At 53.8% G+C, this 22959-nt stretch overlaps 2 protein-coding genes and 1 long non-coding RNA gene across 54 annotated transcripts in view; 2 read left to right on the forward strand and 1 right to left on the reverse strand.

Moving 5' to 3' along the window:
- LRP5 (LDL receptor related protein 5) overlaps positions 1 to 8092 on the forward strand; it is a 137195-nt gene extending 129103 nt beyond the window's left edge. For all 3 annotated transcript variants that reach the window (XM_009008613.5, XM_035263570.3, XM_035263569.3), the window contains 2 exons: positions 4973 to 5070; positions 7626 to 8092. In XM_009008613.5, coding sequence (XP_009006861.2) covers positions 4973 to 5070; positions 7626 to 7887 — 360 coding nt within the window. In that variant the 3' untranslated portion in view covers positions 7888 to 8092. The remainder of the gene's footprint in view (positions 1 to 4972; positions 5071 to 7625) is intronic.
- On the reverse strand, positions 332 to 6514 carry LOC118145547 (uncharacterized). Its single transcript, XR_013523547.1, has 3 exons — positions 6377 to 6514; positions 4594 to 4722; positions 332 to 439 (listed from the first exon to the last, which is right to left on the reverse strand). It is a non-coding gene; the product is annotated as an uncharacterized LOC118145547 (long non-coding RNA).
- Positions 8093 to 20876: 12784 nt separating the features above from the next.
- PPP6R3 (protein phosphatase 6 regulatory subunit 3) overlaps positions 20877 to 22959 on the forward strand; it is a 146649-nt gene continuing 144566 nt past the window's right edge. For 46 of the 50 annotated variants that reach the window (XM_078341606.1, XM_078341632.1, XM_078341619.1 and 43 more), the window contains exon 1: positions 20877 to 20952. The gene's annotated coding sequence lies outside the window, so the exon portion shown is untranslated. Of the gene's footprint in view, positions 21831 to 22959 lie in introns of all 50 variants that reach the window. The other 4 variants (XM_078341607.1, XM_078341620.1, XM_078341610.1 and 1 more) reach the window with 1 other exon arrangement.

Consider the following 22959-nt stretch of genomic DNA (forward strand, 5'->3'; position numbering starts at 1 on the left):
CTGGTTCTTCCTGCCCTTCTGAGTGTCCCTCACATATGGGGTCTTGTCTTTGTTTCTTTCTTGTTTTGTTTTTTTGGGACAGGGTCTCGCTCTGTCAGTCAGGCTGGAGTGCGGTGGCGCTGTCGTGGCTCACTCCGGTCTTGACCTAGCTCAAGCGATCCTCCCACCTCAGCCCCCAGGTAGCTAGGACTGCACGCATGCGTCCCCATGCCCAGCTAATGTTGACATTTTTTGCAGAGACAGAGTTTCACTCTGTTGCCCAGGCTGGTCTCCAATTCCTGGCCTCCAGTGACCCTCGCGCCTCAGCCTCCCAAGGTGTTGGGATTGCAGGCTGAGCCACAGCACCTGGCCTGGGGTGTTGCCTTTTTTGTTTGCTTTATTTCATTTTTACTTCTTTTGTGGGGCGTTGCCTTCTTATCGCTCCTGACCGTGGTGGGCCCTGGGAAGGAAGGAGCAGAAGAGGGTTATCCTTGGTGTCCTGGACAGGAACTGAGTCGTCTGCAGGCTCCAGGGCCTGGCTGTGTTTGGGGACAAAGGGAGCTGGGAGCCAGAAGCAGAGAGTTTAGACTTCTTCTCCGCTCCTGCTGCTGCATCATCACCTAACCAGCCAGGAGCGCCAGAAACCGGGGCCCGGCCCGCGCACGCAGCAGGAGGCTCAGGACGTGGAATTCTTTCCTGTTCTCCTTGGGAGCTGGGAGGAGCTTATCAGGCAATAAGAGATGGCACCGACCAGCCAGCTATTTTTTAAAATCGATTGTTTAACCATACAGCTCACTCGCTTCAAAAAGTGTATGATTCGGTGGGTTTTAGGATATTCACAGATGTGTGCAACCCTCACCACAGTTAATTTTAGAACCTTTTTCTACCCGTAAAAGAAACTGCATGAAGCCAGCCATTTTTAAATTAGCAAAGTTAGGCTGGGCGTGGTGGCTTATGCCTGGAATCCCAGCACTCTGGTAGGCTGAAGTGGGCAGATCACGAGGTCAAGAGATCGTGTCCTGGCCAACATGGTGAAACCTCATCCCTGCTAAAAACACAAGAATTAGCCAGGTGTGGTGGCGGTCGCCTGTAGTCCCAGCTACTCGGGAGGCTGAGGCAGGAGAATTGCTTGAACCCAGGAGGTGGAGGTTACAGTGAGCCTAGATAGTGCCACTGCACTCCAGCCTGGCGACAGAGCGAGACTCGTATGTCTCAAAAAAAAAAAAAAATTAGCAAAGTTATTTTGCATCTGTCAAATATATGTTCATGGCACAAAATTCAAATAGTATAGAAGAGCCTGCAGTCCAGAGGGACCCCCGCCTCCATAACCCCAAGCAGGATGCCCCGGGAGGCATGACCTCCTGTGGTGTGTTTCTGTGTGTCCCCCCAGGAGTAATCTGTGCATACGCAAGCACACAAGAGTGTGGACTTTGTTTTCCCAGCAAAAAGATAATTGTAGATTTAGGTGCAGCTGTGAGAAACAGCACAGCCCCATTCATCCTCCGCCTAGTTTACATCTTGCATGCCTTCATGCCTGTCATAAGCAAGACACTGATAGGATCTTTTGACCTTATTCAGATGGACATAGGTGTTTTTTGTTTGTTTTTGAGACATGGTCCCCCTCTCTCACCCAGTGGGAGCGCAGTGGCACAATCACAGCTCACTGCACCCTCAAACTCCTGGGCTCACTCGATTCTCCTGCCTCAGCCCTGCAGGTAGTTGGGACTGCAGGTGTTACTCTTTACATTTTTTTGTAGAGACGAGGTCTCACTGTATTGCCGAGGCTGGTCTTGAACTCTTAAGCTAAAGTAATCCTCCTGCCTCAGCCTCCCAAAGTGTTAGGATTACAGGCATGAGCCACTGTGCCTGGCTGACATACGTGTTTTCATAAGCCCGACAGACAGCATCTGAATAGTCAGCGCTGAGCCTTGGCTTTTGCTACTAACGATATATAACGGCTAAGGCTGGTGTTATGCTGGATGCGGTGGCTCACGCCTGTGATCCCAGCACTTTGGGAGGCTCCAAGGCTCCAGGTGGGTGGATCACGAGGTCAGGAGATGGAAACTATCCTGGCCAACATGGTGAAACCTTTCTCTACTGAAAAAAAAAAAAAAGCAAAAATTAGCCGGGCGTGGTGGTACACGCCTGCAGTCCCAGCTACTTGGGAGGCTGAGACAAGAAAATCGCTTGAACCTGGGAAGCGGAGGTTGCAGTGAGCCGGGATTGCGCCACTGCACTCCAGCTTGGCAACAGAGAAAGACTGCTCTCAAAAAGAAAAATAAAAAGGCTGGTGTTCTGAGTATTTTGGGGGCTCCTGGCTGCCATGTGCACCCCGCCTAGAACTCTGCCTTAACTCATCTCCCGGTGGTGGTGCTGTTGTTTTCCTCATTTTGTAGCAAGGAGGCCGAAGAACTGAGCGTTATCCACCGGCCTGAGTCATTGGGTCAGTAGACAGTGGGGCCAGGCTGGCCAGCTCACGACCACCTTTTCCTCCACTTTCCCCCGCACCCTGAAGTTTGTTCTGCTTCAAGGGCAGAGCTGTCACATTCTCGGTGGCTGAACAGCACTCCTTGTCAGGCGTGGCTGGGGTGCCTCTGGAGGCCATCGGGGTCCCCTCTCCTGCTGTGGTGGAGCCTTGGCCATTTTAACTTCTCTTGCCAAGTGGCCCTCTGAAGGGGACAGTCCGTCTTTTCTCAGCAGAGGGCCACACTGGCTCATGCCTGTAATTCCAGCACTTTGTAGGCCAAGGCAGGAAGATCACAAGGTCAGAAGTTTGAGACCAGCCTGGCCAACATGATGAAACCCCGTCTCTACTAAAAACACAAAAATTAGCCGGGCATGGTGGCACGTGCCTGTAATCCCAGGGGTTGTAGTGAGCTGAGATCATGCCAATGTACTCAAGCCTGGGCGACAGAGACAGACTCTATCTCAAAAAATACAGGAATAGCCGATGGGCTGAGGTGGAGCCTCCCCACCCCCAACCTGGGTCAAGATCCAGTCCTCGTTGAAGAGGGCATGGCCGGGGTCACTGGACGTCTGAGACGCTGCCAAGACGCTGTTCTGGTGGATCTTGCCAGAAGTCTGCCCAGTGCAGAGTTGGACAGAATCTCACATTTTGCCTTGGGATGTAGGAGAGAAACCAGGTCTGGTCAAGTTCGTGGGAAGAGGTGCAAACAGACCCCCTAGGCTGGGGCATGGGCAGCTGCAGGAAGCCCTTTCTGCTGCCGCCCCCTCTGGTTCCTTCTTTGAAACCCCCCCTGAAATGCCCCCAGTCTTGCGCCCTCCTGATGTTGGGGTTAAATCCTGAGGAATCCCTATGCTGGCTCTCTGGGCCAAGGAGGGCCCTCTCCAGAAAGAACAGGGCCCAGTGCTGCTTCCTAAAGGGCAGGGGAAGGGCCTGGGCACTCTCCATAGGCTACCTGCCAGCCATCAGGATAGCCCCAGGAAGCAGGCCTTCGAAAGCCCATTTCATTACTGTATTTGATTATTTTTATCTATTTGTTTTGAGACAGAGTCCTGATCTGTCGCCCAGGCTGGAGTGCAGTGGTGGAATCTTAACTCACTGCAGCCTCCGCCTCCTAGGTTCAAGAGATTCTCCCACCTCAGCCTCACATGTAGCTGGGTTTACAGGTGCCCGCCACCATGCCCAGCTAATTTTTGTATTTTTAGTAGAGACGGGGTTTCACCATATTGGCCAGGCTGGTCTCAAACTCCTGACCTCAAGTGATCCACCCACCTCAGCCTCCCAAAGTGCTGGGTCGAGCCCATTTTAAAGATGAAGAAACTGAGGCTGAGACAGGTGAAGTCCCTCCCCAGGGATCCTGCTGCAGCTGGAAGGTGGTGAAGCAGGACTTCACCCAGGTTTGTCTGGCGTGAAAGGCTGTGCTCTCGTACCACACTGGGGGCCAGGAGAACTGAGTCCCTCGGGGCGTAACTGACAGTTCTGTTCCCGTTACTCATAGGAGCTCGGATCTGGCCCTATGCTTTCCAGGATGGCCTTAGGAGACCCACCTAAGCCCCACGCCCTTTGGGAAGTTGCATGTTGGGTTGGGGTGCCGTCAGCGGCACTTGCTGGAAGGTGCAGACCTGTGTCGGTGTCTGGGCCTGGGTCCCCTGCTCCCTTCATCCCTTTGTAGGGCTGGTTGTGTGCTGCCCGGCCCCGGAGGGCAAGTTCGCATGGTGGATTTGTCTACTATCCCGGCTTTGGGGCCAGTGTCAGTGCAGGCCCTTGTGAAAGGCGTGCCTGTGTCTGGAATGGGGCCGCGGCCCCTCCCTCAGCGTGGCGACCTCTGTGCATGGGTCAGGGCTTCAGCAGGGACATAGAGCCCCCAAGTGTTCGGAACAAGGGCGTAACTGCAGGAGCTGGAGTGTGCTCGATGGAGGGAGGCGGGGCGGGAGGAAAGGTCAGAAGAACAGTTCCTGGGAAGGTCCCTGAGGAGCCTGGTGAGGTGCTCACTGGTGTGAGGGACACTCAGGGCCTGTGGGGACATCTCCCACTGCTGGGGGGCTGGCCACAAAGGGGCTGGCTGAAGTCCCATCTCTGCCTTCACAGCTCAGCATCTGGTCACAGGGCAGTTACTCAGGAGCAGTGCAGGCATCTGGGGCCAAAAGTACCTGGGTTTCCTTTGCCTCTCATCAAGATGACCTTCGGGGCAGGTGGCTGCTGCTACTGCCCCTCCTGTCCCCAAGATTCGCCAACTGGCCAGAGAAAGGGGTCCCAGGAAGCGGGGTGCCAGACATTCCCTGCAAGAAAAGCCCGAGGGGTGTGGGAAGGAAGAAAAGGAAGGAGAGAGGGAGGGAAGGAAGGAAGGAATGCAGGAAGGAGGGAAGGAGAGAGGAAGAATGAAGGAAGGAGGGAAGGAAGAAATGGAGGGAGGGAAGGAAGCAAGAAAGGAAGGAGTGGGGAAGGAGAGGGAGGGAAGGACAGAAGGAGGGGAGGAGAGGAGGAAGGAGCAGGGAGAGCCCAGGGTCACCCTGGCTTGGCTGTCCTCAGATCCTGAACCCACCACCCTCCCCGGCCACGGACCCCTCGCTGTACAACATGGACATGTTCTACTCTTCAAACATTCCGGCCACCACGAGACCGTACAGGTAGGACGTTCCCCCACAGCCTTCCATGGCCCTTGGGTTCCCGCCAGCCTGTGGTGGAGGTGCTGTGTCCCCATGCCACCGGCGACGGGTTCATGGGCAGGTGCCAGGCCCAGCCCCTCCTCCCTCTGCTCTGCCAGCCACAGTAGGCTGCCTCCCCAGCTGGCCCAGCGGGCCTGCATGTTGGGTTCAGAAACCCACAGAACCCTACATTCTGAGCTGCTCTTCAGGATGCACCCGTGGGGAGCTGGGACATGCCTGTGGCATCTTGGGCCCTGAACAATGCCACAGGGGCATTCCCACCCCACCTGACATCCCACTGCAGGGAGGCCGAGGCACAGGGGCCGAGGGCTTGGGTTTAGGGTCTGACTGTGTTTGAGTCCAGCTGTGGGATTCTGGCCATCTAGATGTCCCCTCAGTGACTTGGTCTTCTTAGGATGGGACAAGTCTGTGAAGGCCGCTCCAGCACCCACCATGGACCCCCAGTTGTGTGACATCACCAGGACGGTCCAGGCTGCTCACTTGCCACAGTGGCCTGTTTGAGCCTGGGAAACCCATGGGGCTGCTCAGCCCGACACCAGTCCCTGAGCTGCCCATGCTGGGGTCACAGGCCCCACTTCCCTGGGTCGGGAGGGGCACCTGAGCGTGTGGAGAAGTAGGACCCAGGTGCACTGGTCTCTGCAGGAGCTGAATGAGAGCCTGGGAGGGGCAGGGTGAGCCTCCTGACCTTTAACCCACTGGTGCTAGCCAACATGGCCCACCCGCCAGCTGCACTGGGCCCCACCCCCAGCGGTGATGGGGTGGGCCTGGGCCAGGCCACCTCTGGACCAGGCATCCTTATTGCTTGGGGTCTTGGAGCAGCAGGGCCTCCTGAGTGTGGTGCCGCCTGCCACCTAGCGGCCATTTTTATGAACTCCCAGACCTGGCTGGGGAGCCGGAACTGCAGCCCCCATTTCCATCCCCCTGTGGGTCCGGCCACCTCCCTGGTCAAGGAGCTGCAGTGGCCCCCTGATGCCAAGTAGTATGTCAGACTGTCAGTCTGTCCCAGCAGCCTCACAGAACACTGTCTCCAGAACTGTCGCGTCCACACCGGGCAGGCCAGTCTCGCCAGGCCCCGTCCCACCTCCTGCCTTTGCTCATGCTGTCCTGCTCCACGGCAGAGATATCTGACCTCGCAGCAGCTGGGCCCCAAGAGGAGGATCCTGCTGCACGTTTCTCAACACCCGGTGTCACCTTCCCGCCCGTCGCAAGCCCCGCTGTGACAGGACCGGGGCTCCCAAACACACCACGGTTCCCATCGGGGACTCACATAGCTGCATGCGGGGTTTCTGGGCCTCAGTTGGGTGCGGGCGGCCTCTCGGACAGGAGACATCTCCCGAGGCTGGTTGCTTGAACTCAGGAAGGGAGCATTCCAGGCCCCTTGGTTGCTGCGTTGGTCTGTTCTCACGCTGAGAATGAGGACATGCCCGAGACTGGGTAATTATAAAGGAAAGGGGTTTAATGGACTCAGTTCCACATGGCTCGGGAGGCCTCACGACCATGGTAGGAGGCAAGGAGGAGCAAGTCACGTCTCACACGGCCACCGGGAAGAGGGAGAGAGAGAACCAAGCTAAAGAGGGTTCTCCTTAGGAAACCATCAGATCTCGTGAGACTTACTCCCATGAGAGCAGCATGGGAGAAACCGCCCCCGTGATTCAAGTAGCTCTCACTGGGTCCCTCCTACAACACATGGGAATTATGGGAGTACAATTCAAGATGAGATCTGCGTGGGGACTCAGCCAGACCGCACCAGTTGCCAGCCTTTACGGTAGCAACGTTACAGGGAACAGCTGTCCAGACCCCTATTTTGTCTGGCACTGTTTCCAGCACTTTCCAGGCAGAATCTCATGTATCTGTCATGAGCCTCTTTTGAAATGTTTACTATTTTATCACCTTTTGTTTTTTCTTTTTGAGACAGAGTCTTGCTCTGTCGCCCAGGCTAGAGTGCAATGGCATGATCTCAGGTCACTGCAATCTCTGCCTCCTGGTTCAAGCGATTCTCCTGCCTCAGCTTCCCGAATAGCTGGGATTCCAGGCACGCACCACCACACCCGGCTTATTTTTGTATTTTTAGTAGAGATGGCGTTTCACCTTGTTGGTGAGGCTGGTCTCAAACTCCTGACCTCGTGACCCTCATGCCTCGGCCTCCCAAAGTGCTGGGATTACAGGCATGAGCCACCGTGCCTGGCTCATCCCCTGCTTTTATCAGTGAGAAGCTAAAGCTCAGAGAGGCAAAGTAGGCTCTGGGCCAAGGTCAGCTAGCAGGCTCTGGAGGCCTCGTTCTCCTCAGAGGCAGCTGTGCCAGGGCCCAGGCTTGGCAGGCTATAGGGCAGGTACAGGCATGCCCGTGGTAGAGGTGGGGCTGTTGTGGTCCAGAGAGGGTAAGTGGCGAGCCCAGGTCACAAAGCAGGGTCGGTCCAGAGTCAGGCCTGCCTCTTCTGGAGTGGGCAGTGGACAGGCCTTTCCCGTTCACAGCCCCGGGGCCCCTGTGCCCACTCCTCTGCATGTGTCCCTTCCAGGCCTTACATCATTCGAGGAATGGCACCCCCGACGACACCCTGCAGCACCGACGTGTGTGACAGCGACTACAGTGCCAGCCGCTGGAAGGCCAGCAAGTACTACCTGGATTTGAACTCAGACTCAGACCCCTACCCGCCCCCACCCACGCCCCACAGCCAGTACCTGTCGGCAGAGGACAGCTGCCCGCCCTCGCCCGCCACAGAGAGGAGCTACTTCCACCTCTTCCCGCCCCCTCCATCCCCCTGCACGGACTCGTCCTGACCTCGGCCGGGCCACTCCAGCTTCTCTGTGCCCCTGTAAATAGTTTTAAATATGAACAAAGAAAAAATATATTTTATGATTTTAAAAAATAAATATAATTGGGATTTTAAAAACATGAGAAATGTGAACAGTGATGGGGTGGGCAGGGCTGGGAGAACTTTGTACAGTGGAGAAATATTTATAAACTTAATTTTTTAAAACAGAACTGCCATTCTTTCATGCTCGTGTGCATTTGGGTTGCGTGTCCCCGTGGAGCGAATGCTGACCCCCGGAACACCATGAGAGTCCTCCCGAGGTGCACGGCAGCCTTCGGTCTGGCTCCAGCGTGAAGGGCTGGGACCTCAGGCAGAGGCTGACGTCTCTGGAATGCATCTCTGAGCTACAGGCCGGGCCAGCTTTGTGTGTGTGTGACCTGTGCCATCAGAAAGGCCCTGGGTTTGATAATGCTGTGCTGTTTGTCTTACTCAGATTCTTAGTAATTGTTTTTTGAGACGCATCTCTCTGTCACCCAGGCCGGGGTGCAGTGGAGCAATTTCTGCTCATTGCAACTTCTGCTCCCTGGGTTCAAGGGTTCTCCCGCCTCAGCTTCCCGAGTAGCTGGGACTACAGGCGTGTGACACCATGCCTGGCTACATTTCTGTGTTTTTAGTAGAGATGGGGTTTCACCATGTTAGCCAGGATGGTCTTGATCTCCTGACCTCGTGATCCGCCCACCTGAGCCTCCCAAAGTGCTGGGATTACACGTGTAAGCCACTGCGCCTGGCCAGATTCTTAGTAGTTTTTAAGAAGGGGACCTTGCCTTCATTTTTCACTGGGCCCTCCCTGCAAAACACATGCCTGGGCTCTGGGCTATTCCTGAGCCTGTGTTGGCTTCCGTCTGACCTCTTGTGTGCCAGCCCGGGGCTGCTGCTCCTCCCGAGGGCGAGGGGCCCCATGACTGCATGCTGACCTGCTGAGCCCATTCTGCCATGCTGCACTTGCCCTCAGCAGGGAGGGAGTCCCTTGGTCCTCACAGGGACAGTCTGCAAGCCATGCCTGATGCCCGCTGTGGGCCCACCCCTGCAGCGCTGGCGATGACAAACATAGCCTGGTCGCTGCCCCCGCAGGGTCCCCAGTCTGTGGAACAAGACAGTCATTTAGGCGTTTTCAGTGCGGAAGCTGACTGTCCCACTGGTGTCCTGAAAGCCAGGCAGGAGAGGGAAGGGCGAGAACCCGTCACAGCAGTGGGGAAGGGAAGGGAGAGACGCCCGTCACAGCAGTGGGGAAGGGAAGGGAGAGAACGCCCGTCACAGCAGTGGGGAAGGGAAGGGAGAGAACGCCCGTCACAGCAGTGGGGAAGGGAAGGGAGAGAACGCCCGTCACAGCAGTGGGGAAGGGAAGGGAGAGAACGCCCGTCACAGCAGTGGGGAAGGGAAGGGAGAGAACGCCCGTCACAGCAGTGGGGAAGGGCCTGCCTCCACTTGGCATGTTGGAGGGAGGTCAGAGAACAGCCAAGCTTGTTGCTGGGTGACAGTGCATGTAATAATTAAAATACATACTGGGCTCGGTGGCTCACGCCTTTAATCCTAACGCTTTGGGTCAGGTGGATCGCTTGAGGTCAGGAGTTTGAGACCAGCCTTCACTTGAGGTCAGGAGTTTGAGACCAGCCTTCACTTGAGGTCAGGAGTTTGAGACCAGCCTGGCCAACATGGTGAGACCCTGTCTCTACCAAGATATAAAAACTAGCCTGGTGTGGTGGCGAGTGCCTGTGGTCCCAGCTACTTGGGAGGCTGAGGTGGGAGAATTACCGGAGCCCAGGAAGTCGAGGCTGCGGTGAGCCATGACTGCACCCCTGCACTCCAGCTGGGTAACAGGAGTGAAACTGTTTCAAAAAAAAAAAAAACAGACCAGAGCAGAAATAAAACTGAAATGAAGGAAACAATACAAAAATAAATCACACAAAAAGTTGTTTTTTTGAAAACATAAACAAAATCAAACCTTTGTCCAGACTACAAAAAAAGACCCAAATAAATAAAATCAGAGATGAAAAAGGAGGCATGACCACTGATACCACGGATTCAAAGCACCGTTACAGGCAAATCTGCACAACTATATGCTAATAAACTGGAAAACCCAGAAGAAGTGGGTAAATTCCTAGACACGTACAACCTATCAGGATTGAACCATGGGCCGGGCGTGGTGGCTCACCCCTATAATCCCAGCATTTTGGCAGGCTGAGGCAGGCAGATCACCTGAGGTCAGGCGTTTGAGACAAGCCTGGCCAACATGGTGAAAAGTCATCTCTACAAAAAAAATAGAAAAACTGGCCGGGTGCGACGGCTCACGCCTGTAATTCCAGCACATTGGGAGGCCGAGGCGGGTGGATCACCTGAGGTCAGGAGTTCAAGACCAGCCTGCCCAACATGGCAAAGCCCCATATATACTAAAAATACAAAAAAATTAGCTGGGTGTGATGGTGTGTGCCTGTAATCCCAGCTACTAGGGAGGCTGAGACAGGAGAATCGCTCGAACCCGGGATATGGAGTTGCACTGAGCTGAGATCTCACCACTGCACTCCAGCCTGGGCGACAAGAGTGAAACTTCATCTCAAAAAAGTTAAAATAACAAAACCCTGAGCAAACCAGTAACAAGGAATGCGATGAAAGCTGTAATAATATGTTTCCCAGCAAAGAAAGCCCAAGAGCCAATGGCTGCGCTGCTGAATTTGACCCAACATTTAAAGAGGAACTAATACCAATCGTACTCGAACTATTGTGAAGAACAGAGGAGGGGATACTTCCCAACACATTCTACGCGGCCAGTGTTAGCCTGACACCCAAGCCAGACATTACAGGCCAATGTCTCAGGAACAAAACACTAGCAAACTGAATTAACACATTAAAAAGATGATTCAGCATGACCAAGGGGGATGTATCCCAGGGATACACGAATCAATTGACAGGATCCATCATATCGACAGAATGAAGGACAAAAACCCTATGATAATTTCAGTTGAAGCTAAAAACGCATTTGATAAAATTCAGCACCACTTCTTGATAAAAGCCCTCCAAAACTGGGCAAAGAAGGAACATCCCTCAACACAGTAAAAGCCACATATGGCAGACCCACAGCTAGTATCATAGTGGATGGGGAAAAAACAAAAGCCTTTCCTTTTGACAAGGATGCCTTTCACCGCTGTTGTTTAACATAGTATTGGAAGTCTCAGCTTGAGCAATCAGACAAGAGGAAGAAGTAGAGGCCATCCAAATCATAAAGGAAGGGCCGGGCAAGGTGGCTCACGCCTGCAATTACAGCACTTTGGTAGGCCAAGGCAGGCGGATCACCTGAGGTCAGGAGTTCAAGAGAAGCCTGCCCAGCCTGGTGAAACCCTGCTGCTACTAAAATACAAAGATTAGCTGAGTGTGGTGGCACAGCTGTCATCTCAGCTACTCAGGAGGCTGAGGCAGGAGAAGAGCTTGAACCCGAGAGGCAGAATTGCAGTGAGCTGAGACTACACATTGCACTCCACCCTGGGCCACAGAGGGAGACGCCATCTCAAAAAGCAAAAAGGCGTCTGTCATTTGTAACAGAGCAACAGCACGAATGGAACTGGAGGTTGCTATGGTAAGTGAAGCCAGGCACAGAAGGACGGACTTCACATGTTCTCATTTATTTGTGGGAGCTCATGTTTTTCTTTTGAAAGGGAGTCTCACTCTGTCACCCAGGCTGGAGTGCAATGGTGTGATCCTGGCTCACTGCAACCTCTGCCTCCCAGGTTCAAGCCATTTGCCTGCCTCAGCCTACTGAGTAGTTGCGATTACAGGCACCCACCACTGTACCCAGCTAATTTTTGTATTTTTAGTAGAGATGGGATTTTGCCATGTTGGCCAGGCTGGTTTCAAACTCCTGACCTCAGGTAATCTGCCTGCTGAGGCTTCCCAAAGTGCTGGGTTTACAGGCCTGAGCCACTGCCTCTTTTTTTTTTGACACAGAGTCTCTCTGTCACCCAGGCTGGAATGCGATGGTGCGATCTCGGCTCACTGCAACCTCACCTTCCAGGTTCAAACAATTCTCCTGCCTCAGCCTCCCGAGTAGCTGGGACTAAGGTGTGGGCTACCATGGCCAGCTAATTTTCCGTATTTTTAGTAGAGACGGGATCCCCAAGTGCTGGGATTACAGGTGTGAGCCACCTGCCGGTTCAGGAGACCCACCCTCCTTGGCTGTTGTCACCTCTGTATTGCCAGTCCCCTTGGTCAAGGATCCAATTGTGGGGTCCCGCTGGGAGGCCAGGAGACTCACTCCAGGCAGTTCTTCCAGGTCTTTGTATTTTTTTTTTTTTCCGAGAAAGAGTGTTGCTTGGTTGCCCAGGCTGGAGGGCAGTGGTGAGATCTTTGCTCACTGCAACCTCCACCTCCTGGGTTCGAGTGATTCTCCTGCCTCGTCCCCGGAGTAGCTGGGATTATAGGCACATACAGCCACACCCAGCTAATTTTTGTATTTTTCGTAGAGATGGGGTTTCACCATGTTGGCTAGGCTGGTCTTGATTTCCTGACCTCGTGACACACCCGCCTTAGCCTCCCAAAGTGCTGGGATTACAGGCGTGAGCCACCGCGCCTAGCTGGGGATCTAAAAATTAAAATTAATTGAATTCATGGAGATAGATGGTTAAGAGGCTGGGAGGGCAGTGGGTTTGGGGGGTGAGGTGGAGCGGGGATGGCTAATGGTATAGTTGGACAGAATGAAGAAGATCTGTATTTGGTGGCACAGTGGGGGGACTGCAGTCCATAATAATTTATTGTACAGTTAAGGAGATAAAGAGTATCATTCGATTTTTTGTAACAGAAAGGATAAATGCTTATCAATAAATACATCATTTTCCCTGTTGTGATTATTACACATTATATGCCTGTATCAAAACATCTTGGCGTCTTGGTGAGATGTCTACCAAAGACACTGCCTCTGGCAGGGCTCGGGGCTCAGGCCTGTAACCCCAGGACTGTGGGAGGCCATGGCCGGGTGCGGGGCTCAGGCTTGTAAGCCCAGGACTGTGGGAGGCCATGGCCGGGTGCGGGGCTCAGGCCTGTAAGCCCAGGACTGTGGGAGGCCATGGCAGGCGGGTCACGAGGTCAGGAGATGAGACCATCCTGTCCAGCCTGATGAAACCCCGTCTCTACTAAAAATACAAAAATTAGCTGGGTGTGGGGGCGCATGCTTGTAATCCCAGCTACTCAGGAGGCTGAGGCAGGAGAATCGCTTGAACCTTGGAGGCAGAGGTTGCAGTGAGCCGAGACTGTGCCACTGCACTCCAGCCTGGGTGACAGAGCCACACTTGTCTCAGAAAAACAAAACAAAACAAAAGACATGAAAGAAGTGCCTGGGGTGAGTCTCCGCGCCTCGCACTGGAACCCTAAAATTGACCTTGACCAAGGGGGCTGGAAATGCAGACAGGTGACAACAGCCAAGGAGCCTGGGTCTCCTGAACCGGCCTTTCCTGCCCAGGCAGTCGGCTAGGGAGAGAGGAGCTCACTGGCCAGCTGCCTCCTCCCTGCCAAGTACATCCTTCAGTAAGTGCCTGCCCTGATGCCACTTACTTACCCGCTGGGAGACCCAGAGATTAGTCAGGTGTGGCATCTCCCCTGCAGTTGCTCCAAATCCAGGGACACAGGGAGGTTCCCAAAGCACAGGGAAGGCATTGTTCTAAGACACCCTAGAGCCCAGAGGGGTGTCGCATTCACAGGGGAAGGCAGAGAGGGCTTCTTGGAGGAGGTAGTGTCAGAGGTGTGTCTTAAAGGAGGGGGTGAGGTTAACCTGGCTTATTTAAACCTCATGACAGTCCAGCCAGGTAGGTGGTGTCCCCAGTATGTAGCTCAGGGAACTGAGGCTTGGGCAACCTTCTTTTTTGACATCCACTTAATCATTTAACCAGTAAGTGTTACTAACTGGCTGTAGGTGCCACTCAATGCCGCCAAAAAGGCATGTGCCTTCTCTCCAAACCCTCAGGGCTCAGTGACAGCTACTGCAGCCCTCACTGAGCCCTGAGGGGCCTCTGGTATTGGTGGGCTCCCTCCCCACCAACCTGAGAAGAGAGGGGCCCTGTGCTCAGCTCAGCCCTCCTCCAAGCCCTCATTCCAGAATGGATGTTCCTGCCTGCCCCGGAGCATCCTCCCGGCAGTCCAACAAGGCCCATGTGCCAGTCTGGCTACTGCTGTTGCCCGGAGGCCACTGCGGGAGATCTGATTCCTGAGAAATGTGAGTGGTCAGGATGATGGCTGGGGCATGGAGTCCACTCAGCCCCTGTGAGGGTCTTTCTCCTGGGCCACCTGGCTGGCAGCATCCGGACCCCCTGGTTGGGCCACACCCTCAGATGCCACTGGGGAATCCCCTCTCAGGCTCCTCTGTGGTCCTCTCCCAGAGTCCCACACCTTGATCTCTGTCTCCATCTGCATGTCCTCTTCTGTCTTTCCCCAGAGGCTTGATGGCAGCCCCAGTGAGCAGCCCAGCTGTTGCTCTCTCTCTTTCTCCCAATACGCGGGCTCCCAACCATCCTTTATAGGAAGGGAAATATCCACTTCCCCTCCCAACCAGGATTGATCTTAACGCACTGAAGAAGAGGAGAGAAGCGGAAGACCTGTTTCCACATTGAAATGGGCCAACCCCTCAGATCCCACAAGAGCCCCCACTGGCCTCTCCCGTCCAGCCTCAGCACCACTTGACCTGACCCGGCCTGGGCTCCTGGACACCAGCCAAGCCCTTCCTGGCATGTCCTCTGCTGGGGCAGCCCGGCTCTAGCTCAGGATCAGCGCCAGCCTGGGATGGACTATGCCCTGATGACGTAACAAAGGAAAGACAATGTGGCATTTTTCCCTTCAAGCTGAAGTTCTTGTTTTTTGTTGTTATTGTTTGTTTTTTTGAGAGGGAGTTTAGCTCTTCCACCCACGCTTGAGTGAAGTGGCTCGATCTCTGCTCACTGCAACCTCCACCCCCGAGTTCAGGGGATTCTCCTGCCTCAGCCTCCCTAGTAGCTGAGATTACAGACACCTGCCACCACACCCAGCTACTTTTTGTATTTTTAGCAGACATGGGGCTTCTCTATGTCGGCCAGGCTGGTCTTGAACTCCTGACCTCAGGTGATCTGCCCACTTTGGCCTCCCAAGTGCTGGGATTATAGGCATGAGCCACTGCGCCCGGCCCAGAGATAGTTTTTCTTGTGTTAGTGTATGTGTGTGTTACAATGTCCTTTCTTTTATGAAATTATGATCATAGTAAATATTCTTTTTTCTTAAATCATTACTCGACAGAATTAAAATTTGGGGCTGGGCGCAGTGGCTCATGCTTGTAAATGTCAGCACTTTGGGAGGCCGAGGCGGGCAGATCACCTGAGGTCAGGAGTTCAAGACCACCCTGGCCAACATGGTGAAACCCCGTCTCTACTAAAAAAACAAAATTAGCTGGGTGTGGTGGCTGGTGCCTATAATCCCAGCTACTTGGGAGGCTGAGGCAGGAGAACTGCTGGAACCTGGGAGGCGGAGGTTGCAGTGAGCCGAGATCGCACCAACAAAGTGAGACTCCATCTAAAAAATAAGAAAATAAACAAAAATAAATGAATTGATTAAAATTTGGCAGCTCAGAGTCTGTTCCCAAAATGTAAGACATGATAGCCAGGTGATGAGCACGTGGGCATGCAGCCTGCTCTTCTCTCTGCTTTTGAATGTTTGAAACTATTCACTTACATGTGTGTTTTTAAAATAATTTACTTTTAATTTTTGTGGGTACATAGCAGGTATATATATTTATGGGTTTTTTTGTTTGTTTTTGTTTTTTTTTTGAGACGGAGTTTTGCTCGTTACCCAGGCTGGAGTGCAATGGCGCGATCTCGGCTCACCGCAACCTCCGCCTCCTGGGTTCAGGCAATTCTCCTGCCTCAGCCTCCTGAGTAGCTGGGATTACAGGCACGCGCCACCATGCCCAGCTAATTTTTTGTATTTTTAGTAGAGACGGGGTTTCACCATGTTGACCAGGATGGTCTCGATCTGTTGACCTCGTGATCCACCCGCCTCGGCCTCCCAATGTGCTGGGATTACAGGCGTGAGCCACCGCGCCCAGCCGGGGCTGTTTTTTTAAAAAGTCTAGAAGGGGCCAGGCATGGTGGCTCACACCTGTAATCCTAGCACTTTGGGAGGCTGAGGTGGGTGGATTATCTGAGGTCAGGAGTTCAAGACCAGCCTGGCCATCAAGGTGAAGCCCCATCTTTAAAAAAAAAAAAAAAAAAAAAAATATATATATATATATATATATATATATATATATAAAGAAAAAAAAAGTCTAGATGGATTGAAAAGTTAAATATTAATATAAACATTAAACTACAAAAGGATTAGGAGGAAAGACAGAAGGTGGTGATCCGTGAAATCCAGAAGTTTTAGGATAGAGAGGTCAATCTGTGTAGAATGCAAAGCTTCTAAGTCATTCCTCTGCTTAAAGCCTATTAGTAGCTCCCCATGTCTCTCAGGACACAGGCTGAGCTCAGATACCTCCTCCTCCAGGAAGTCCTCCTGACTTCAACCTTCTGGTTAGGTTAGAAGCAAACCATAATTGGAGACCTTAGGGGCCCACTTACCTTGGCCAAGGTATTATATTATTTCATTATAATGCAAATGGCCCTGTGACCCACCCCAGAGTCAGGGATGGAGGACCCTGGCGCAGATACTCGCAAATCCTTTGATGATGAGTGAGTATAGGGATGCAAGGGTTGGTGGGGGGCTGGGCCCTCCTTGGGCTCCCCAGCAAAGGAGGATGGATGGGACCCCAATCCTGGCTGCTACCGCCTGCTCTTAGCTCAGCCTCCCTCTCAGGCACCAGCCAGTCCCAGGGGTCTTAGTTCGGCTCTTCCCTGGGCTCCTTAGTCCAGTTCCAAGCCACCCCTCTGGCCCTGTGCTACCCCTGGTGCTCCCTGCTCTTGCTCCCAGCTGTCCTTTCTAGAGTACAGCAGCCCTTCTCCTGGCCAGAAGCTTTCCCTGGCTCCCATGGTCTGAGCATAAACCCAGGTTCCCCTGCCTGGTTCCAAAGCCTCCATGACTCCTTCTGGACCTGCTTCCCGTGCTCTTGCCCAGATCTGAGATTGCCCGGGCCTGCCTGCCGCGGGGTGTGTTCCTTCCACTGTGCTGCCTCGGCCCTCTTCCTGGCATGCCCACTCCCGCCCTGCCCAGGCAATCGGCCTGTGTGTCCCCTTCCCTAACCCTGCACCGATCACACCTCCCAGGCTGGCTTCTGTCTTGACTATGTTCCTTCTCGCCTGTCTGAGCAGCAGGATCAAGGTGAGAAATGCCTGCTCTGTCTGTAGCCGCCCCAGAAGCACAGTACCTTCCACAGTGCAGACACAGCCTGGTAGGTACGCCTGTCCCTCTGTATCCGTGGGGGATTTCTGGGACCCCCAAGGATTCTCAAGTCCCTTACATAAAATGGCTCAGTACAGTTCACAACAGAGTGTGTTCTGAGAAATGCATCGCTAGGCAATTTCACCCTTTGCAAACATCATAGGTGAACTTAGCACAAACCTAGATGGTCTAGTCTGCTACACACCTGGGCTGTATGGGATAGCCTACAGCTCCTAGGCTACCTATCCATACAGCACGTTAGTGCGCTAACTACTGGAAGCAGCTGTGACACAGTGGTAAGTATTTGTGTATCTAAACATAGAAAATGTCCAGTACGGCCAGGTGCAGTGGCTCACGCCTGTAATCCCAGCACTTTGAGAGGCCGAGGTGGGCAGATCACCTGAGGTCAGGAGTTCAAGAACAGCTTGACCAACATGGCAAAACCCCGTCTCTACTAAAAATACAAAAATTAGCGGGGTGTGGTGGCATGTGCCTGTAATCCCAGCTACTCGGGAGGCCGAGGCAGGGAGAAAGGCTGGAACCCAGGAGGCAAAGGTTGCCGTGAGCTGAGATGGCGCCATTGCACTACAGCCTGGGCAACAGACAGACGGAGATTCCGTCTCAAAAAGAAAAAAAAAAGGTCCAGTGCAACTAACAGTATTATCTTCTGGCCGGGCGCGGTGGCTCAAGCCTGTAATCCCAGCACTTTGGGAGGCTGAGGCGGGTGGATCACAAGGTCAAGAGATCGAGACCATCGTGGCCAACATGGCAAAACCCCGTCTCTACTAAAAATACAAAAATTAGCTGGGCTTGGTGGTGTGCACGTGTATCCCCAGCTACCCCCGAGGCTGAGGTAGCAGAATTGCTTGAACTCGGGAGGCAGAGGTTGCACTGAGCCAAGATTGTGCCACTGCACTCCTGCCTGGTTCCTGGCAACAGAGTAAGACTCTCTCAAAAACAAAAAACAAAAAACTTCTGAGACCACTGTCTTACATGCGGTCTACTGACAGAAACATTGTTACATGGCATAGGGCTGTATTTGCATGTAACCTACACACATTCTCCTACTTATTTTTTTTTTTTGAGTTGGAGTTTCAGTCTAGTTGCACAGGCTGGAGTGCAATGGCCTTGGCTCCCATGGTCTGAGCATAAACCCAGGTTCCCCTGCCTCCATGACTCCTTCTGGACCTGCTTCCCGTGCTCTTGCCCAGATCTGAGATTGCCCGGGCCTGCTTGCCACTGCTTGCGGTGACCTTGGCTCACTGCAACCTCTGCCTCTTGGGTTCAAATGATTCTCCTGCTTCAGCCTCCTGAGTAGATGGGATTACAGGTGCACGCCACCATGCCCAGCTAATTTTGTATTTTTAGTAGAGATGGGGATTCTCCATGTTGGTCAGGCTGATACTGAACTCCTAATTTCACGTGTCCGCCCACCTCTGCCTCCCAAAGTGCTAGAATTACAGGCGGGAGCCATGGCAGCATGCCTTCTTTTTTTTTTTTTTTTTTGCTCTTCAATGAGACAGGGTCTCACTAAGTTGCCCAGGCTGGAGTGCAGTGGCATAATCATGGCTTACTGCAGCCTCAAAATCCTGGGCTCAAGTGACCCTTCCACCTCCCAGGTAGCTGGGACCACAGGTGTGTGCCACCATGTCAGGCTAATTTTTTTTTTCCCACAGAGATGGGGTGGTGGTCTCATCATTTTGCTTAGGTAGGTCTTGAACTCCCTGCCTCAACCGATCCTGCCACCTTGGCCTCCCAAAGTGCTGGAATTATAGGCGTGAGCCATTGCACTCAACCACCTCCTATATACTTTAGATTACTTATACCGCCATACAATGTAAATGTCATGTAAATAGTTGTTTTGTGTGTGTGGGGGTGTTTTTTTTTTTTTGAGACTGTTGTTTCGGTCTTGTTGCCCAGGCTGGAGTGCAATGGCGCCATCCCGACTGACTGCAACCTCTGCCTCCTAGGTTCAAGCGATTCTCTTTCCTCAACCTCGAGAGTAGCTGGGATTACAGGCGTTCACCACCACGCCCGGCTAATTTTTGTATTTTTAGTTGAGAACTTGTTTCGCCTTCTTGGCCGGGCTGGTCTTGAAATCCTGACCTCGGGTGCCCGGTTTGGCCTCGCAAACTGCTGGGATTACAGGCGTGAGCCACTGCGCCCGGCCCTTGTGTGGATTTTCATGGGACTCTAGAGGCGTCTTGAATCCATTTTGGAATAAGGATGGTTATTAGCATGGGGCCTATCCATGAGCTGTCTTGTTTTCCCAGGCCGAGTCTTGGGACAGGGGTCCTGACTTCCGGGACCTCGGTCCTCCCTAGGAAGCACCAAGATGGCGGGGGACGGAGAGCCGGGCGAGCATTTAGAAGCTCTTGTGCACAGGGAAACCCTGACTCTACAAAAAAATTTAAAAATTAGCGGGGCCTAGTGGTGCGTGCCTGTGGTCCCAGTTACTCCGCAGACTGAGGTGGGAGGATCGCTTGAGCCCAGGAGGTGGAGGCTGCAGTGAGTCACGATCGTGCCACTGCACTCAAGCCTGGGCAAGAGCAAGACCTTGTCTCAAAAGAGGACCCCAGGCCGGGCACAGTGGCTGACGCCTGTAATCCCTGCACTTTGGGAGGCTGAGGTGGGCGGATCACCTTAGGTCTGGAGTTCGAGATCAGACCAGCCTGGCCAACAAGGCTAAACCCCGACTCTATTATAAGTACAAAAGTTAGCCAGGGATGGTGGCGCGCCTGTAATCCCAGCTACCCGGGAGGCCGAGACAGGAGAATTTCCTGAACCCGGGAGACGCAGGTTGCAGTGAGTCGAGATTGCGCCACTGCACTCCAGCCTGGGCGACCACAGGGAAACTCCTTCTCAAACAAAACAAAATCCTTAAGTTCTTTTTAAAATCCTTTCCGCAGCTGTCCTGGCGATAGGTCACGATAGGGAAATTCGGCGACCCCTCACCTTGACCTCGCTTCCAGCACAGCCACCTCTTTCGAGTAAAGAGGGCGAGACAGGAGAGCCCCCTGATAAAATGTCGCTGTCGACAATGCGGGTATCGATCTTACTACCACTCACATGCGGAGCGAACGCTTCGCGGCTTAAGCTAACACCAGGGCCCGGCTAGGCTTCCGCAGCCGTCGCGCATTGTGGCTCACATCATTACCGGTGTCCCCGTCGCCTCCGCCCCGTCCGGCCAGCTCGCCACCCCATTGGCTCCCTCGCGGCTCCGGCTCCACGGCCATGATTGGTTTGGCTCCATTTAGTTTTAAAAAGCATTGGCCACTCGGATTGGTGGTCCGAAGCGTCCGTCAAGTGGAGGCCCTGCTGTTGCTACAGCGTAGGGGGACCCAGCCAGGTTTCTCTCGGTTTCTGATTTGTTTCTCCGGCTCCGGGGTCCTAGAGGTTCCGGATCCGTCAAGTCCATGGGAAAAGAATGCGCCCCTCGAGCTTGACTGACGAGGGTTGCGAGCCAATCGGAATGGATTCCAGGGAGCCGCTAGGCGATCCAATAGGTGGTAGGGGGCGGGAGAGAAAGGCCAACGAGCCTGGAGCTAGGGGCGGGGGCAGGGCTGCGATTGGCTGCGAGGCGGCCAGAGGGAGGGCGGGGGGAACTCAAGGCCTGCTTGATACGTCCGCCATTTTGGGCGCTTCGCTGATGGTGTCGGTGTGCGCGTTTCCCGCCTGAGCGCAACTAGCGGCGGGTCGTGGGCACCTCCAGGTAATAGGGGTGGGGGAGGCGGCGGAGCAGGCCTTGGCGGTGGGTGCGCGTGGCTCGCGGGCAGGCGCGGGGCCTCTCCTCCTGGGCCTCGGCGGCGCGGGGAGGGAGCGTCCCGGCCCCTCTCCCCTCCCCCCCCGGAATTCGCCGCTCCGCGGGCCTGGGAGGCGCGGCTCCGAGTCCTTCCCGGCGGCTCCCCGCCCGCTCCTGTCAGCCTGGGGCCCCGGCGGGCCAGGCGCCGAGGACGGGACGCGACCGAGGCGGCGAACTTTGCGCTGCGTTGACGTTCGCGGCCTTACGCGGCGAGCTGGCGGACGGGCGAGGCGCGCCCCTAACCCAGCTCTGGCTCCAGCCTGCCCGCCCGCCGCGGCCCGCTGCGTCGCCCACCGCCCGGCCCGCGTCCGGTTTCCGCTCCCGCTGGGCATCCCGGCCGCGGGCTCCCGGACAACTCCTCCCGGGGGCCGTGGGGAGCGCGTCAAGTTGAGGCAGTAACTCGCCGTCAAGAGTCGCGAAGGCTATTGTTGGACTCTGCTCTCCGGGAAACAAGTTTTGTGGGTTTCTGCTAATTCGCCGCAGAGTCATCGGGATCCACAGCAGCCAGTTCCGAGGCACCCAGTGCCCTTCCCGGAGGCTTTTTGACTCCAGCGCGGTGGCTGGGCTGTGGACAGTCTCGAATGCCTCCCTTGTGTATTTGAGCCAGGGGGGTGGTCCTGCTTGTGACTTGAAGTCCCTCCCTCTTAAAGAAGCCCATTCGCTGTTGACTTGGAGGTCCTTCCTGTTGAGGTCCTGCTGGCTGTGATCACAATTTGGACTTTAGGCGAACGGGATGGGTCTTTGGATGCACCTCCGTTGCCCTGACGTTTCAACCGCGTGACTTAAATGTCAGTTTCCTGGTACTTAACGTTTTCTCTGTGGGGCTTTGGGTCTGTTTTGCTATTATGGGAGGGGGTGCTTGCTAGGCGTTCCCTTTCATTCTCGCGGCACCTGTTGACAGGGTGGTGTCCTACTTTATGAATGGGACGTTTATTTTGATTTTGTCCTCAAGGTCATGTTGCAGCTAGGCTTCAAGGGGGAAAGAGACTCCAGATTTCCAGCCATCGAAATGTGCCTCAAGTAGCAAGGGTGTGAGACCCAGTTAGAGGTGGCGGTTGCGTTTTCCTCACTGTGGAGTGGAGTCAGGTCTTGGCCTGACCACTTTTTAGCTCTGTGACCTTGAACAAGTTACCCAGCCTTTCTTTTTTTTTTTCTCTCTGTAGTATGGGAATAATAATAAATGTCTCAGCCATAAGTTTGTCAGGACAGATGCCTTAATACATGTAAAGCAGCTAGAAGAACCGTGCCTGGCACAGAGAATCATCTCGGCGGCTGATTAGTAGTTAGGCTAATTAATGGCTATTATTATTAATTTAAATGTGGTCTTTAAATGTTTAGGTACTATTGGGACATCAGATGAGCGTTTAAGCCTTGACTCTTGGTAACTGTCTTTAGAAAGCTCTGTGTAAGAGTCATTTGGGCTGGACCGGGTGCGATGGCTCACGCCTGTAATCCTAGCATTTTGAGAGGCGGAGGCAGGCAGATCACGAGGTCAAGCGATGGAGACCATTCTGGCCAACATGGTGAAACCTCTTCTCTACTAAAAATACAAATACTAGCTGGGTGTGGTGGCGTGCGCCTGTAGTCTAAGCTACTCGGGAGGCTGAGGCACGAGAATCGTTGAACCCAGGACGGGGAGGTTACAGTGAGCCGAGATTGTGCCACTGCGTTCCAGCCTGGTGACAGAGCGAGACTCCGTCTCAAAAAAAAAAAAAAAAAAAAAAAAAAAATTGGGTGGGATCAGTTGGGCTGAAAAAGTAAACTAGAAGTTCTTACAATATTTTCAGGACAGGGTTTTGAACATTCATTCCTTAAGTCATTAATTACTGGAGTAGTAGCACCTCAGAATGTTTAAAGAGGTGGTTAAACAGAAAAGCCCATCACAAGCTTCAGTTGGCCTCTGTTCCTCAGGTGCTT

Source organism: Callithrix jacchus, chromosome 10 (genome assembly GCF_049354715.1).
Source record: "Callithrix jacchus isolate 240 chromosome 10, calJac240_pri, whole genome shotgun sequence".
NCBI lineage: Eukaryota > Metazoa > Chordata > Mammalia > Primates > Cebidae > Callithrix > Callithrix jacchus.